General features: G+C 36.4%; 1 protein-coding gene across 2 annotated transcripts; it reads left to right on the forward strand.

The window, feature by feature from the left end:
- The first annotated feature begins 6,883 nt into the window (after positions 1-6,883).
- LOC139818751 (uncharacterized) lies at positions 6,884-12,147 on the forward strand. Of its 2 annotated transcripts, none has more exons than XM_071787636.1 (2): positions 6,884-7,025; positions 7,154-12,147. In XM_071787636.1, exon 2 carries the CDS (start codon positions 11,226-11,228, stop codon positions 12,138-12,140), a length of 915 nt encoding a protein of 304 aa, XP_071643737.1. In that variant the 5' UTR covers positions 6,884-7,025; positions 7,154-11,225; the 3' UTR covers positions 12,141-12,147. The 2 variants fall into 2 exon arrangements, with proteins under 2 accessions (XP_071643737.1, XP_071643736.1); XM_071787635.1 differs by having other exon boundaries at positions 7,154-11,384.
- The last annotated feature ends 4,924 nt before the right edge of the window (positions 12,148-17,071 follow it).

The following is a 17,071-nucleotide window of genomic DNA, read 5'->3' on the forward strand; positions in this document are numbered from 1 at the left end:
TTATTCACCTATACACACACACATACCTTCTTACCGCCACGCGCAACAACTAATATTCTCTATATTTCTTTTATTTTTTTTATTTCTAAATTTTTTCCAAATCTCCTTTAGACTCATATCTCGCTTTGTTTCTAAAATAACCTTCCTTACATCCTAAAACTTATAAAACTTATAAAACTTGAATTCTAAATCAATGCATATTCTCTATATACTTTATAATTTAAAACCTAATTCTCTCTTTTTCTTTATCCCTACCTTTACCTTAATATTACAACTATTTCCTGTTTTTCAACCACATCTTAATATATTAATAATTCTTTACCTTTACCTTCAAATATTAACGCAACTCTCTCATCTTACAATACATATAATAAACTTGACTAATAACAAAACTCTTGCTACCTAACTAATGCTATCCTATGTCCCCAGCCCTTCCAAACTCATCACACCTCCCTATATGCCCTTACCTCCTCTTTTTTTCTTCCAATATATTATCTTCCTAATCTTCCTGATCTTTTAAATTCATTCCTAGTTTAACTCGAATAACTTCTGTGCCTTCGGATCGCTCCATTCCTCTTCCTTATTTGCCAAAATCCTCGACACTGAGAAATCCTCTCATTCGCTCCTAGTAAATTGCCTCCCAGCTCTTCTCTCGTTCCCACCGAAGCAACATATATTTCCTCCTCGCACGTTCGTTCTCTAGTTATCTTCCCATGCCTCCTATCTACCGTTGCATAATTAATATACCTGGATTCGCCTCCGTGCCATCTAAAGATTCTAATATTTCCAGAAAACTGCTGCGTTTTTTTAAACTGTAACATTCATATCCTCCTATTTTTTCTCCTTCCGCATTTCCTTCTTCTTCCTTTCCTTATCTCACCAAGCCTTGCGTGTCCTCTTATCTCTTTTTCCTATTTCCACCTTCTTTTACCTTTTCTTTTCTACAACGCAGACAAGTTTCGCCAATCCTTGTTCCAGGAATACGCCAATAGCTTTTCTATACCTTTCTTCTTTTCATCTCATCTCTTCTTCATCGTTGGCTTAATCTTTCCTCAGCTATGCTTATCTTCTTTTACTTTCCATTTCCTAGAACACCTCTATAGTCCAGTCAAAATACGATTAGACCTAGAAAAAATTGCAACACAAGGTTTTATGACGTGATTGTGTTCAGAAAAATATACTGAACAACATATTCAAATTCCGCCATTTTCCGCTATCCCTAAGTATGTTTTTTATTAACAATTTATAAACAAATTCGTTTATCTCCACAAATACGAAGAATTTCGAAATTTTTGTAGAGATCAAAGTTGTAGAGCAGACAAATATCTACAAAAAATGTTTCTATGAGTTTTTCGAAATATCTCATATTATTTGAGATATTTGCAACGGAAGCTCAAAACATTATAGCGCTGCGCGCTTACGGCCAACATTAGCCAGATAAATTAGCATCTGTTTCCAAACCTAATTGCAACGGAGCTATTATAGCACGTGGTCTTGCAGCTTGCATTATAGCCTGCCCGATAGAAGCTATGATAATCTCACTATCACCGTTGGAAATAATAGACGACAGTAGTAATCGAAGGGAGGGAGTTATGTACTCGAGGCAGTCATTCTGAGAAAGTTTGTTTAGAACATCATATTCATTTTTTGCGGTAATAACTGTTTTTATTTCATTTTTAATTATGTCTCCGACAGCTTTTATAATGTTACATTTATCTGATTCTGCGTCCTTTTTCAGAAGGGTATAATATTCGTGTAGGATAGATTCAGCAGACTTGCGAAATGTCATTACATCCGGACATCCTTCAGTTGAGCTTATAAAAACATCATTTTGAAAACGCTCTACAATAAGTTGTTTAACGCGTTTTATTCCGTAAGGTTCTACGTCAGGATTATCTATAAAGTCTTTCATTTTTACACAGAATGATGCTAGTAAAATTTGATTGTCGCTTGCTTCTTTGAAATATTCAATGGTTTTAATACAAGCATCCAACTGGTCTGTGTTTGTTGGTCGTCCAACTCTAGGCTTTTTTGTCACTTCTGTTGTTATTGTATCAATTTGTGTTGTACTATAACGTTTAGGGATCATTTTTCCAGTTTTAAAGTTCTCAGAACAACTTTGATGATACTTACAGTCAACAGCACATAAATCCAGAACATAATTCATTCTTACCTGAACATCTGTAGCCCACTTGTCTTTACGTGCTTTACATATCTCTTCAATAGTGGATTGAAACTGAAGTGTTCTTACAGATAAAATTTCAGAACCTGAGTTCAAAACTGTTTGTTCGCAAAATAGACAACAAGTTTGGAAATCAAACTTTTTTATTTCCTTACTTCGCGTCATAGGAGACTGAACAATACAAACGTTACTTTTCTTGTCTGATGTAATACGTTTTTTGTCGCAATAGACTCGTCGGCACTGTTTATGAACATAGTTTCCAACTACAGCATTTAATTTGTTATTGCGCTCAAGACTTGCATTATTAATACCATTAGCACCCTTTTGTGTTAAAACAAAAGCATCATCTGCTTCACTGACATTTTTTTTTGCATATAATGCAAAAAGACTTCATGGTGCAAATACACAACTTTTAGTGTTATCTATGCTACATGTATATGTTTATATATATAGATGTAGTATCCGCGATCTTTTCGAAATAGGCGTAGTTTCGCGCTTTCGAAGTGTGTGCGTTTTTGTCACGGCAAGCGGAGACCAGACGGGGAGGCGGCCGATGCTAGTCGTCTGCTTAATGCGTTTTTGTTTTTGGCTCTTCGGTTCGTGGCGTGAATGCGCGTGATCAAGTCGGTCGAGTCCGAACTACTAGCGAGCGTTATACTGCACTCTACTGTACACTCATTCAAATATAAAAAATTAAAAAATTAAAAATTAAAAACAAAAATTTAAAAATATTAAAAACAAAAACAATAAAAAAAACAAAAAATGGGGTGACAATCGAGCCAACAGCCTCCTCGTGGCCACCCTGGAAACAGATGCTAATTTATCTGGCTAATGTTGGCCGTAAGCGCGCAGCGCTGTAATGTTTTGAGCTTCCGTTGCAAATATCTCAAATAATATGAAATATTTCGAAAAACTCATAGAAACATTTTTTGTAGATATTTGTCTGCTCTACAACTTTGATCTCTACAAAAATTTCGAAATTCTTTGTATTTGTGGAGATAAACGAATTTGTTTATAAATTGTTAATAAAAAACATACTTAGGGATAGCGGAAAATGGCGGAATTTGAATATGTTGTTCAGTATATTTTTCTGAACACAATCACGTCATAAAACCTTGTGTTGCAATTTTTTCTAGGTACCCCCCTTTTTTTCCGTATTTTGACTGGACTACTAGGCTCGCCCATCCTTGTGTCCTAGCTTTATTTCACCTTTCTTCTTTCCATCTCCATTGACCCGGAACTCGATAGATTTTTGATTGCTTTTTCTTCTTCCTTCTTCGATAATCCTCTTCACATTTAATCCTCCCTTGTTTCGTATAGCCTCTTTTATAACAGCGCTTCTTTCACCTACCTCTTGTCCTCTTTTCTGTTTTCTATCCTTTACCTCTTTTTCCTCTTCTTATTCTTGATCCTATATTTCCTAGTCTAAAATTTGTCCCAATCTAAGATTTACATGTGTTCTGAGTTCAACCTGTCATCTTTTCAACTATCTTCTTAACCTATACTTAATTTACGGCCGAAGGCGGAGTTGCGTGATGGCCGCCGCGCCGTAGCGAACACACGCGTTTTAACCTAGCAAGCGACCGCGAAAGTTTCATTAATTTCGGGGGGTTTTTTAGCGGATACGGATAGTAGATTAGGGGTTTCCGAGGGGCTTATACGACTCTTAGGATAGCCAGGTCAAAGGGGGAAAAGAAAATTTCCCCCCGTGAAGGGGGGAATAAAGTCAAGCACAAATTCGGGAGAATTGACGATATACGAAAAGCGAGGGAACGACTTTCGATGAGTGATACAAAGAGATCAGCAATGGATGTCGTAGCGAACGAGTTAGTGAACGAGAGGAAAAGAGCCGCAGAAGACGGTTCAAACGAAAATAGAGAAGAGGATACACAGGGATTCTCACAGAAGGATGGAGAATGGCAGACGGTAGGACAAAAAAAGATGGCGAAGGATAAGCGCGCCAAAATTCTACAAGAAATGTCTACTATGGGTGCGTTTCGCTATTCACTCGCAGTACTGGCAGCACTGTAAATCCGTTCCAATATACGCGGCAGTAAGCTGTCAAAGCGTTTTCGTGTTCATGTGACGTCATAAATTTTGTCGTCACTTTCTACTTTCATTACTGCAGCTCGCGAGGTGAGGCATTCGCAGTAAGAACATGGCAGCTATGGCGGCACCTTTGAAAAAATTGGTCCTTACCTATGTGAACCTGGCACCCAACTTTCAAAAAATTAATTTTTTTACGGAAAACATTAGCATTTGGTTTGTAGTTGTTTGTAGTAACAAAAATTTCGTTTGTAGTTTAATACATTAAAAATTATAAACATTTAAAAAATTACTTGCACCCCACTTTGAGACAACTGAAATCCGCTTGCGCCATCTTCTTCAAAATTGTTTGTAGTTGTTTGTAGTGCTTTTCTTTTCGTTTGTAGTTGCACTGTTCAAAGGTTATTATATTTTTGCAATAAACAAAAAGAGTAACTTTGCCAATTTTGGAGATATCTCAAATCAGCTTGCGCCATCTTCTTTAGAATCATTTGTAGTGCTTTTCTTTTTGTTTATAGTTGCACCATTCAAAAGTTATTATATTTTTGCAATAAACAAAAAGTGTAATTTTGCCAATTTTGGAGATATTTCAAATCCGTTTGCGCCATCTTCTTCAAAATCATTTGTAGTGTTTTTCTTTTTGTTTATAGTTGCTCCATTCAAAAGTTATTATATTTTTGCAATAAACAAAAAGAGTAACTTTGCCAATTTTGGAGATATCTCAAATCAGCTTGCGCCATCTTCTTCAGAATCATTTGTAGTGCTTTTCTTTTTGTTTATAGTTGCACCATTCAAAAGTTATTATATTTTTGCAATAAACAAAAAGTGTAACTTTGCCAATTTTGGAGATATTTCAAATCCGTTTGCGCCATCTTCTTCAAAATCATTTGTAGTGTTTTTCTTTTTGTTTATAGTTGCTCCATTCAAAAGTTATTATATTTTTGCAATAAACAAAAAGAGTAACTTTGCCAATTTTGGAGATATCTCAAATCAGCTTGCGCCATCTTCTTCAGAATCATTTGTAGTGCTTTTCTTTTTGTTTATAGTTGCACCATTCAAAAGTTATTATATTTTTGCAATAAACAAAAAGTGTAACTTTGCCAATTTTGGAGATATTTCAAATCCGTTTGCGCCATCTTCTTCAAAATCATTTGTAGTGTTTTTCTTTTTGTTTATAGTTGCTCCATTCAAAAGTTATTATATTTTTGCAATGAACAAAAAGTGTAACTTTGCCAATTTTGGAGATATCTCAAATCCGCTTGTGCCATCTTCTTCAGAAACGTTTGTAGTTGTTTGTAGTGCTTTTCTTTTTGTTTGTAGTTGCACTCTTCAAAAGTTATTATATTTTTGCAATAAATAAAAAGAGATAATTTTGAGAGACAATTTTGAAGATATTTTAAACAAAACGGAACGAAAACTATTACAAACAACTACAAACAATTCTACATCGAGTCGCGCAATTAGTTTTAAAATATTTCCAAAATTGGCAAAGTTACACTTCTGGTATATTGCAAAAATATCATAACTAAATATATATAGAACGGTGCAAATACAAAAAAAAAGAAAGCACTACAAACAACTACAAATGATTCTGAAGAAGATGGCGCAAGCAGATTTGAGATATCTCCAAAATTGGCAAAGTTACACTTTTTGTTTATTACAAAAATATAATAACTTTTGAATGGTGCAACTATAAACAAAAAGAAAAGCACTACAAACAACTACAAATGATTCTAAAGAAGATGGTGCAAACGGATTTGAGATATCTCAAAGTGGAGTGCGAGTAATTTTTTTTAATTTTTATCATTTTTAATGTATTAAACTACAAACGAAATTTTTGTTACTACAAACAACTACAAACAAAATGCTAACGTTTTCTGTAAAAAAATTAATTTTTCGGAAGTCGGGTGCCAGGTTCACATATAGGTTTGGTCCTTGTGGACCTGGAAGTCAACAACGAGAAATATACAGTAATCGTTAGTCACGAAGATGCGGAAAAAGCCCGAAAAGATTACTACTATTACTACTAAATTAATATAATTAATATAATAATAAATAATTTTGATATTTTTATAAATCTGAAAACTGTTATTTATTTTATAGACATGACTTTTGCAACATTATTGTTTAAGTACAAGATTTTTTTTTATATATTTAGAATAGGTGCTCCTATCGTCGTGTCACGTCGTGTCTAAGATAGGTTAAGATAGGTTATATTTCTTTCTTATACGGGTGCGTTTCGACATTCACTGGCAGTACTGGCAGTCCTGTGGTCGTCGTTCCGTTATTCCAGCCTGAAAGTAACAACAGCAATATAGAAACGCTCCTGCAGTTCTACTCAATGACGTCATATCGTCAGTACTTACAGTGAATATCAAAACGCACCCTATGAAGATGGACAACAGGGAAGAAAGGAACAGCCAATCAGGTAACGATGACGTCAGCACGGAAGATTCAACGCACGAATCAGGAAACACTACCACGGAAGATTGCAGGTATGCATCAGCGAATGAGATGGAGATAGATACGGAGGTGATGCAACACGCGAATACCACGTGTAACGTTGAATCGAATTCGGGTGTGAAAATTAAACGAAATACGGGTATGGAGGAAAATAGCAAAGCCATGAGGACGGCACAAGAGGAATATATGAATCGTGCAGGCGTACTAGAAAGAATCAGTGAATTGGACGCGTCTGAACTGGCAAACCAGAAGCAGGTTAAATTCAAAGAAGGGACCAATATTACATATAGATTAGTACTTAAACTGAATAAAGATAGAGTACAGACAAAAAGAGGTAAGAATTGATTTAAAATTTGAAAAATAGCAACAAGGAAAAAATATTCCCGAAAGATATTATTATGTTATCACATACAACGGCTATATGTAAATTTAACAATTGTAATAATGCAAATATTTGTTTAGAAGGAATCAATAACCTTACAGAGGAGACAGGATTATCGGCAGAAATCGATCAAAGGGGATCGAAATTTGTCGGGGTGATCACCGACTGGGGAGATAGATTTATGGATAGATTCCAGATTTATGGGATTCAATGGATGACCACGATGATGTTCTAAAAATCAGAAGGATGTATAGGAAAAAGTGGGATAAAGAAAAGAAGATTCTGACGGAAGAGGATACAGGAAATCTAATAATCACATTTATGGGTGATAAAGTCCGGAAAAGTCTTGATCTGTTTGGACGTAGAACAGCAATAAAAGTTAGACCGTTTATAGCATCGGTCAAACAATGTTTTAAGTGTTTTAGATTCGGCCACATAAAAGCTCTGTGCAAGAGTGAAGAGAGATGCATAATATGTGGAGATCTGGCACATGGAAACTGCACGAGAGATACAAAATGCAGAAATTGCGGAGGCAACCACAGATCTACATGGAGAATGTGCAGAGAATACGAGAAAAATAAAAATATAAATCTTGCAATGGGACTTAATAATGTATCTCGTAGGGAAGCAGAAAGAATACTGGCTGGGAAAGAACAAGACAAAGCACAAGAACAAACATATGATAGATATGAAACACCGGCTCAATGGCCAAAACTTTCTCAACCAAGAAAAGAGATGGAAGGAAGATGGAAAGAACCACAGACATCTAGAAAACTAATAACATATGAAGAAGATAGGGAGGATAGATACAGGAAGAAAACTAATACATATAAAGACAAGTTAGCGACACAGAAGAATAAACAAGAAAATTACTATAAACAATTCGACAACAGAAGAGAAGAAATTACAAAGGATAAAAGAGGAATAGCCCTAAAACAAGTGGAAAAACAACCAGATGGATGGGATAAAGAAACATCAGAGGAAGAATCGGACAATAATACTCCAGAGGAAGAAAGACAAGGTCAGAGGGAAGAAGAAGTAAATATTCCAGTAGGCCTGAACAGAGATCGAGATATCATTACAAGTCTAGCAGCGAAATTAATATATTATACTAATCAAGACTGGGAATTCAGAAGAATTATACAGGAAATGATCCAAGGATCAGAAAAAAAGGAAATAAGAAATCAGGGAGATAAATATAAGATCAAACAAGACATATTACAAAAGAAAAAGGAATTAGAACTAGAGGAAAAAATTAGAAAACAAAGAATGATAGTTAGCGATATGAAAAGAGATTTTAGAAGAGATCAAGAGCAACAGATAGCGCGTGTAAGAGTTCGATCGGACTCTTTACAGCGCTAACAAAATTTTGGCAAATTCAATCTAAAAATAGTTAATTGGAATTGCAGAGGATTTCATGATAAGAAAAATGAGATAATAAAAAAAGCACAAGAATATGATATAATTATATTTACAGAAACAAAGTGTAATAAAAATAACATTTATATACCAGGATTTAAATCGTACTGTAAATTAAGTAGAGGTAATAGTGGAGGAGTTGCAATTAGTATTAAAGAAAATATAGAATTTGAAATCATAAATGGTTGGCAAAAAATAAATGATATTTTTGATATTATAGGTGTAAGACTTATCAATACAAAAGAAAAATTCAATATTGTTGCAATATATAGAAGACCGGGAGAAATAACAGATAAAATATGGAAAGACATATTCAAATTTAAAACTAAAAACTTAGAGACTATTATTGCAGGAGATTTTAATGCACACCATACATTATGGAATTGCTATGATATAGACAAACAAGGAGAATACTTATATGAAAACATGTATGATAATGAATATATATGTGTCAATCTAAATACATTAACAAGAGTGGGAGCAATAGGACAACATTCAAATAATTTAGATTTATTTTTTGCCACCTCAAGAATATGTGATGATATTGAATATGAACAAATTAATGACACTTGGGATTCAGACCATCATCCAGTAGAAATACGGTTAACAACAGAAATAGAAAGCTACATGAAGAAAACGAATAGATTTTCTACTAAAAAAACAAGATAGATAGAGTACAAATATAAAATGGAACAAATAATTAAGGACAACATAGAAGAATATAAAGAGACTTTATTGGGAAATAAGATCAACAAGGAAGAAAAATATTCAGCTTTTATCAAGGTAATTAAAACAACGATCGAAAACATCACGGAAGATGGAAGAAAAACAAGAGATCAGAATAAAAAAGAGGAACAGAATAAAAGAATGACGGGAGAAAAATCTAGAGGAAGAAAAGTTATATGGTGGAATATGGATTGTGATGAAGCAATAACAAGAAGACAAAGAGCGTTAAATAATTTAAAAAAAAGAAGGATTTTCATTCAGTAGAATACAACAAGAGAAAAGCGGAGGCAAAGAAGATTACAAAGAAAAGAGAAAGTTTTGATAAATTCTGTGCATCAATTAACAGATTTACGAGTCAGACATATGTATGGAATAAAATAAGAATTTTTAAAAATGTTAAAAAGAAGATAAAAATTGGAACAGTTGGACGAACAAAAATAGAGAAGAAGAAATTAGAAAAGAAATTGATAAACTAGCACCACCAAGTGTTCAAGTAGAAATGTTGGACCAGGAAGGAGTATACAATACGAAAGACAGCTTAGAAGATAAGTTTACAAGAGAAGAATTAAAAAGAGCACTACAAATGATTAAGAACAATTCGGCACCAGGAAGAGACGGAATAGAATATAGTATGCTGAAGGATTTGACTGAAGAGATGGAGGAGGTGATGCTAGAAATATGTAATGAAGTATGGACAACGGACTGGTTCCCGGAAGACTGGAGGAAATATCAGACGATGTTTATTGACAAAGCTGGAAAAGAAAAAGTCAGGCCAATTGCACTGTCATCCTGTGTAGGAAAAGTTATGGAAAGGATGGTGAACGAGCGAATGGTCTGGTGGGCGGAACGAAATAACAAGCTAGCGAGAGACCAGAATGGATTTAGGAGAGGCAGGTCATGCGCAGAAAATTTGGTCAGGTTAACAACAGATATAAGGAACGGTATTTATACAAATCAATATATTTTGGCAGCCTTCTTAGATGTTTCCTCAGCATACGATAATGTAATATATAGTATATTAATGACAGTTTTAAAGAAACTTAAATGTCCGGTAAATATTAGAAAGTATATAGGTAAATGGCTATATTATAGAGACACGGAATTTATTATTAATGGTCAGGAATCAGAATATAGAAGAGTATATAAAGGATTACCTCAGGGAGCTGTACTTAGTCCATTATTGTATGCGCTTTACACATATAATGTAACTAACAAAGAACAGATAGAATACGAATCAGTGCAATTTGCAGATGATATAGCAGCATATGACAAAGGTCATAATAGGGATAATAATAAACGAATATTGGAAAAGGCTGTGAATAGTATTAGCGAACAACTTACAGAGTTAGGACTTCAATTAGAACCAAAGAAAACAGTATTAGTACAATTTTCGAGACACGGTGGTTGTGATAATACTTATATAGAATTAAAAAATACGAGAATATATGCACAATCAGAAACAAAGTTTTTAGGAATATGGTTAGATAGTAAGTTAGAATTTATAAAACAGGTACAAGAAGTAAAAGGTAAAGTTAGTAAAGCAAATTCGTTAATGGTATACTTGAATAAGAAATCGAAAGGTATGGAAGTTAACACAGCATTAATGTTATATAAAAGTTTGATTAGATCAATTACAGATTATGGGAATTTTGTATATTTCCCGAAAAAGGAAAATCAGAAATTAAAAATGGAAAGAACTCAAAATTTAGGAATTCGAACAGCGCTAGGGTATAGAAATAGTACTCCAAATAATGTGATAATTATAGCGGAAGCAAAAGTAACCTTACTCAGGGATAGAGCAGAATTATTAGCTAGGAATTTTTTAAGTAAGATTAGTATATACGGAGAGGAGGATTTATGTACAAAGATAGAAAAGTTAGTTCAAAACAAAGACTATGCTAGATATAGACAACCATTACACCAAAGAAGTATAATAGGAGAAGCATGGAGAAGAATAAAATGGTGTAGAAAGAAAATGGGGCAAGAAAAAAATTTGAAATATTTGATATGGAATATGATATGGTCACGCAACAAATAAATATAGATTTAAGTATAGGATATTATCGGAAGAAAAAAGGAGTGACGGATGTTCAATTATTGGAGAAAATTAAAACAACTCATGGCATGGACGAAGGATTCACGGTAATCTATACAGATGGATCCAAGAAAAGAAGGGGCAAATCATTAGGCGCTAGTGTGGTAATAGAAGAACAAGAAGTGGCATATAATATTAGCATATCGAAGAATTGTTCTACTTTCACCGCAGAAGCCATAGCAATAAAAGCAGTTTTAGAAATTATGGAGAATGAAGCGGATAGCAGACCAAGGGATATAGCAGTTTTAACAGATGCCAGAGCAGTATTACAAGCAATACGTAATAACCATTTAAGTGTATACAAAAACAGGTATATCAACGAAATAAGAGAAAGACACTTTAGACTCTGCAAAGAAAAAAAGAAGAAGATAGTCTACGTGTGGATTCCATCACACGTAGGGATAAGTGGCAATGAGATGGCGGACAAATTGGCAAAGGAGGCGGCAGAAGAGAAAGCAGATGACCATATAGAAGTATCATTTCTGGATTTTCGACAGGAATTTAGAAAGGAAATTTGGAATAAAACACAAGATTCTTTAGTTAAAGATGCCAGATTTAAAGGAATCTATTATTTTAAAAACTTCTATAACAGAAAAAAGAAGAAGCCATGGTTCCATGGGAAGAATGAAGAAAAATACTTTATAACGTTGATTAACCGACTGAGGAGTAATCACTACAACGTCAACGAGTCACTAGCAAGAAAGGGGTACATAGATGACGCCAGGTGCGAATGTGGCAACGAATGTGAAAGTATTGATCACGTGTTATGGAGATGTAACAGAGGTTTGACGAGGAGAGGGAGAGACTGGATAGGGACCTCAGACTGAGGGGAATAAATGAGGAGATAGATATTACAAGGACACTCAGAAGAAAGGAATGGATTACAATCAGAAGCATATACAATTATATTAAAAGGATAGGAAGGATTATTTAAATAAGAAGACAAATATAATCCGGGTCAAGCATCGTTGTGTCGTATGGTTCCAGGGTGGGGCCGAAGGCACTAAGTTTCTCTCAGCCGAGAGAACAAACTCCAAAAAAAAAAAAAAAATACGGCCGAAAGCTCCTTAGCTAATCATTTACCATACAATCTTCTTTACAATCATCGATCGAAACCTTCCCTACTTTACCTACATTACCTTTCCCGCCTATACCGCCTAACTGACTCGTCACCATAACCTCATCCTACCACGGTTTCTAAATACTTTTATATAACTTTTCTCTACTTGCGTCCTACTATCTCTCTTCATTCTCATCGCATCCCCTGCTTACACCCTATCTTTCCATTATCCCTACTTGCTCCATACTAATCTTTAAACCCAGAAACAAAGCTAAAATCACACAACGCACTTTCACCGCTACCATTCACACACGCTCCCTCTAACCAAGTCCTTTTTAGAATACATAAATACACATTGCTTATATTTTTTCTACTATTTAGTGAGCTTATGCAGAAATTCAATCGTAATTTTATTAATTTTTAAGTTCCCTAAAATTGCAAATTTTTAAGCAAATTTGATTAAATTTACATTAAATTTAAGAAATTTGGGAAAAAAGGATTAGATCTACCGAGATATGACCATATCTGGTTTATCAGATCTGACCTTTATGGCCATGCGGGAACATGCTCGTGAACTCAGGAATCTGTGGCCTAGTTTACACCGATCTCTTGATACGCGTATCAAATAGTATATTTGAACTGATCAGCCAATAATCAGACTTATTTACTAGTTATTTACTATTTAATACGCGTATCAAGTGATCGGTGTAAACTAGGCCTGTATTAATTATGTGACGAGTCAATAGATGATATAGGTATTGCTCACTATTTAACGTCGTTAATTTAATATTTATCTCGATTCATTTATATTGTTTGTTTTTTTCTCGCTGTTCCTGTTTCAGTTCGCACTTGAAAAGGGCTCGAATCTTGAGCCGAAACGTTGTGCATTTTTGTATATATTGCGCCAGTTAATCGAGAAATAAATTGAATTTGCTGATTATCAGATCTGATCAGATCTGATCAGATATAATTTGCTCTGCCGAGATATAATTATTTACCGAATGGATCCAGATCTGCTTAGATATAATTAAAAATCATGAAGGGATGTAAAATGCTATAGGTAAAACCATAAATACACTGCTCAAAAAAATTAGGGGATCTCTTTTTGTCAGTAAATTTTTGCCCATTTTAAACTGTAATTACTCACGTAAAAGAAGTTTAAAAAAAGGTTTTACAGGACAAACTCTCTACTATAAGGTGCTTTTGTTCAATTTTCACTCAGGTTAATACTCAAAGGCGTAGTCAGCTTTGAATAAGGACGTATTTGACGGCATAGGGCATAGAGTATACAGACGACATACGGCATAGAATAGGGTGACAAGTGAGCGGTTGCGAGTAAGGCCGAGTCCGCATGTAACGCGGCGGGCCCGTGCGTATTGTCAGGCGATTTACAACATGCAGAAGGACGAGGAAAGAGGGAGAAGAGGATCGAGGAAAGATAAATTGACGGAGAGAGAGAGATCGAATTCAACTAGCATATTGGAATTTACGTATGATAAGAGGAAGAGGGACGAGCTAGAGAGACAGACAGCAGAGATATTCAAAAGGAGCAATATGATGGATAGAACACCACCTGGAAAGAAGAGATTGAAAGAGAAGGAGAGAGATACGGAAGAGAATGGAAAGAGGAAGAGTGAAGAGGGAGCTATGATAGCATTATTGAGAGAATTAAAAGAAGAAATGGCAAGTACAAGGATCGAGATACGGGAATTAAAGGAAAGCTGGAAGGCTAAAGAGGAAAGAATGGAGAAGAAGATAGAGGAATTAGAAGAAAAAGTAAAAGAACTAGAGAGACTAGGAGCCGGAGAAAAAGGGAGGTTAGAAAAAAAGATAGAAGAAATAACGGAAAAAGTGAAGGAACGGATAGGTAGACAGGGAGGCAAGGGGGAGTCGACGGGCGAGATAGGAGAGGAAGTGAGAAGGTTGAAAAGGATAATGGACGAGAGAGAGAAGAAGGAGAGAAGGAATAACATAACCATAAGAGGACTGAGGAAGGGGAAGAGCAGCCTGAAGGAGGAGGCTAAAGAATTTCTGGAAAAGGAATTCGGGATCAAAGAAAATGTAAAAGGTGTTCAAGTGGTAGGCAGGGAAGGAAAGGAAGTAATAATAGTAGAGATGGAAGATTGGGAGGGAAAGGAAACAATAATGAAACAGAAGAGCAAATTGTTCGGGGGAAACATATTCATTGATCATGATCTGACGAAAGAAGAGAGAGATGTACAAAGGTTACTGAGAGAATGGGCAAGAAAGGAACGAGTGGAAGGAAAGAAGGTAAAAGTAGGATATAGAAAAATGTACATAGAGAATGAGATGTATGTATGGAATGAGGAGGCAGAGGAAATAAAGAAAAGGGAGAATTTTCAAAAATCGGCCGAGAGGAAGGAATAGATGTGCGAGTGAAAGAGGGAGGCAAAAGGAAGAGGAAGAGGAGAAAAAAAGGAAACAAGGATACAAGCGCAGAACTAAGGATGATCTTCTGGAATGTGGCAGGGCTAAAGAAGAAGGACAGAGAATTCTGGGAATACATAGAAGGATTTGACATTATAGGACTATGCGAAACGTGGGTAGAAGAAAAGGAATGGGAGAGAATAAAAAGGAATATGTCAAAGAAATTTGAATGGAAATGTCAATACGCGATTAGAGAGAAATGTAAAGGTAGGGCGAAGGGAGGTATAATAACAGGCATAAGGAAAGAGATAGAGGAGATAGATATTAAGGAAGCGGTATTTGTAAACGGAATGCAGGAGAGGAGGCTGAGGGTAGAGGGGGAAATATGGAGAATAATAACGGTATATAATGGGGAGAAAATGAGAACATTACGAAGAGAATTAGAAGAAATGATAGAGGAAAGGGAGGAGAAAATTCTATGTATAGGGGGAGATTTTAATGCAAGAATAGGGGGGGGGGGGAGGGTAAGAATTACGAGGGGGACAACGACGGGGAAAGACGGAGAAGCTCTAAAGACGAGGTAATAAACATGGAGGGAAAGGAATTTTTAGAGATGCTGGAGGAGAGGGGATGGGAGGTAGGGAACGGTAATATGAGAGGTGACGAGGAAGGAGAATGGACGTACTCCGGAGGAAGAGGAACATCGGTGGTGGACTACATGGTGGTGAATCGAGAGGCGTGGGATAGAGTGATCAAGCTAACGATAGGAGAAAGGGTGGAGTCGGACCACCAACCCTTGGAGGTAGAAATAAGGGGAGGAGTAGAAAGGTTGGAGGAGGAGATGCAAAAGAAGACAAAGGAAGTGATACAGTGGGACGAAGAGAGTATCAAGAAGTATAAGGAGAAAGCGGAAGAGGTAGAGGTGGAGGGGGAAGAGGTGGAGGACGTCTGGGAAAACCTGAAGAAGGCAGTAGAGAAAAGTATGGTAAGGAAAAAGATTACGATAAGGAGGAAAAAAATAGGAGAGAAGGATTGGTGGGACGAGGAGTGCAAGAGAAAGAAAAGGGGGCTGAAGAGGACATATAAAAGATGGAGAATGGGAAAGAAAGGAAAGGAGGTATATGTGAAACTAAGAAGAGAATTTAGGGAGATGTGCAGAAGGAAGGAAGAAAAAAGACTAGAGAAATATGAGGAAGAAGTCAGGAGCGCGAAAACAGAAGAGCAAATATGGAAGATAATTAACAAGGAAAGGAAGAAAAGAGTACCAATTGAGGAAGATATAAAGATGGAGGAATGGGAGAATCATTTTATGCAGTTGTTGGGAGGAAGTAAAGAGGACAGAAGAGAGGAGGTGGAAAGAAGAAGCAAGGAAGAAGATGGGGAGCTGGAGATTCAGGATCAAGAAATTGAAGAACAGATCAATAACTTGGCGGAGTAGATGGCGGAGAAAGGCGGCAGGAGTAGATGGGATAGCAGGAGAGGCATGGAAGTTCAGCGACGGGCGGATAAAGGGAAAGCTGAAGGAAATCCTGAAAAAGGTGTGGAGAGGTGAAGGCTTCCCGGAAGAATGGAGAGCGGGGTTAACAGCCCCAATTTTCAAGAAAGGTGACCCGAAAAGTGTGGAAAACTACAGGGGAGTCTCCCTGTTATGTACTGCGTATAAGATATACGCAGGAATATTAGCAGGGAGGCTAAGGAAAGAGGCAGAAGAGAAGAAAATTCTGCCGAAAACTCAAGCGGGTTTTAGGAAGGGCAGAGGGACGATGGACAACGTGTATGTGTTACAGCACGTGGTCAAGAGAGAACTGAGGAAGAAAGGAGGAAAAGTATATGGGTTCTTTGTGGACCTAAGGGCGGCCTTCGACAGAGTGGACAGAAAGATCTTATGGGAAGCAATGGAGAAAAGAGGAATAAGAAGAGGGATAATTGAAAGGATCAAGGAAATCTATGAAGGGACGAAGAATGCGGTTAAAGTGAGCGGAAAAGTCTCCAATTGGTTCTGGACGGAGAAAGGAGTAAGGCAGGGGTGCCCTCTGAGTCCGCTACTGTTCTCGATATTGATCGCAGATGTGGAGGAGGAGATGAGGACAGGGCAGGCGGGCGGCATGAGGGTTGGAGCAGAAAGGATATGGACACTAGCGTATGCAGATGATCTGGTGCTGCTGGCAAAAAGTGTGGATGGAATGAAGGAGATGATAAGAAGACTGGAGAGATACCTAAGAAGGAAAAAACTGCAGTTGAACACAGAAAAGTCGAAGATTATGTGCTTTAGAAGAGGAGGAGGCAGTAATCCGGGAGTCAGGGCTATTA

This window comes from Temnothorax longispinosus, chromosome 9, assembly GCF_030848805.1.
Source record: "Temnothorax longispinosus isolate EJ_2023e chromosome 9, Tlon_JGU_v1, whole genome shotgun sequence".
Taxonomy (NCBI): Eukaryota; Metazoa; Arthropoda; class Insecta; order Hymenoptera; family Formicidae; genus Temnothorax; species Temnothorax longispinosus.

Excerpts from the sequence above, each read along its gene's own strand:
- LOC139818751 (XM_071787635.1), top strand. The coding sequence starts at position 7,284 with ATGGATGACCACGATGATGTTCTAAAAATCAGAAGGATGTATAGGAAA.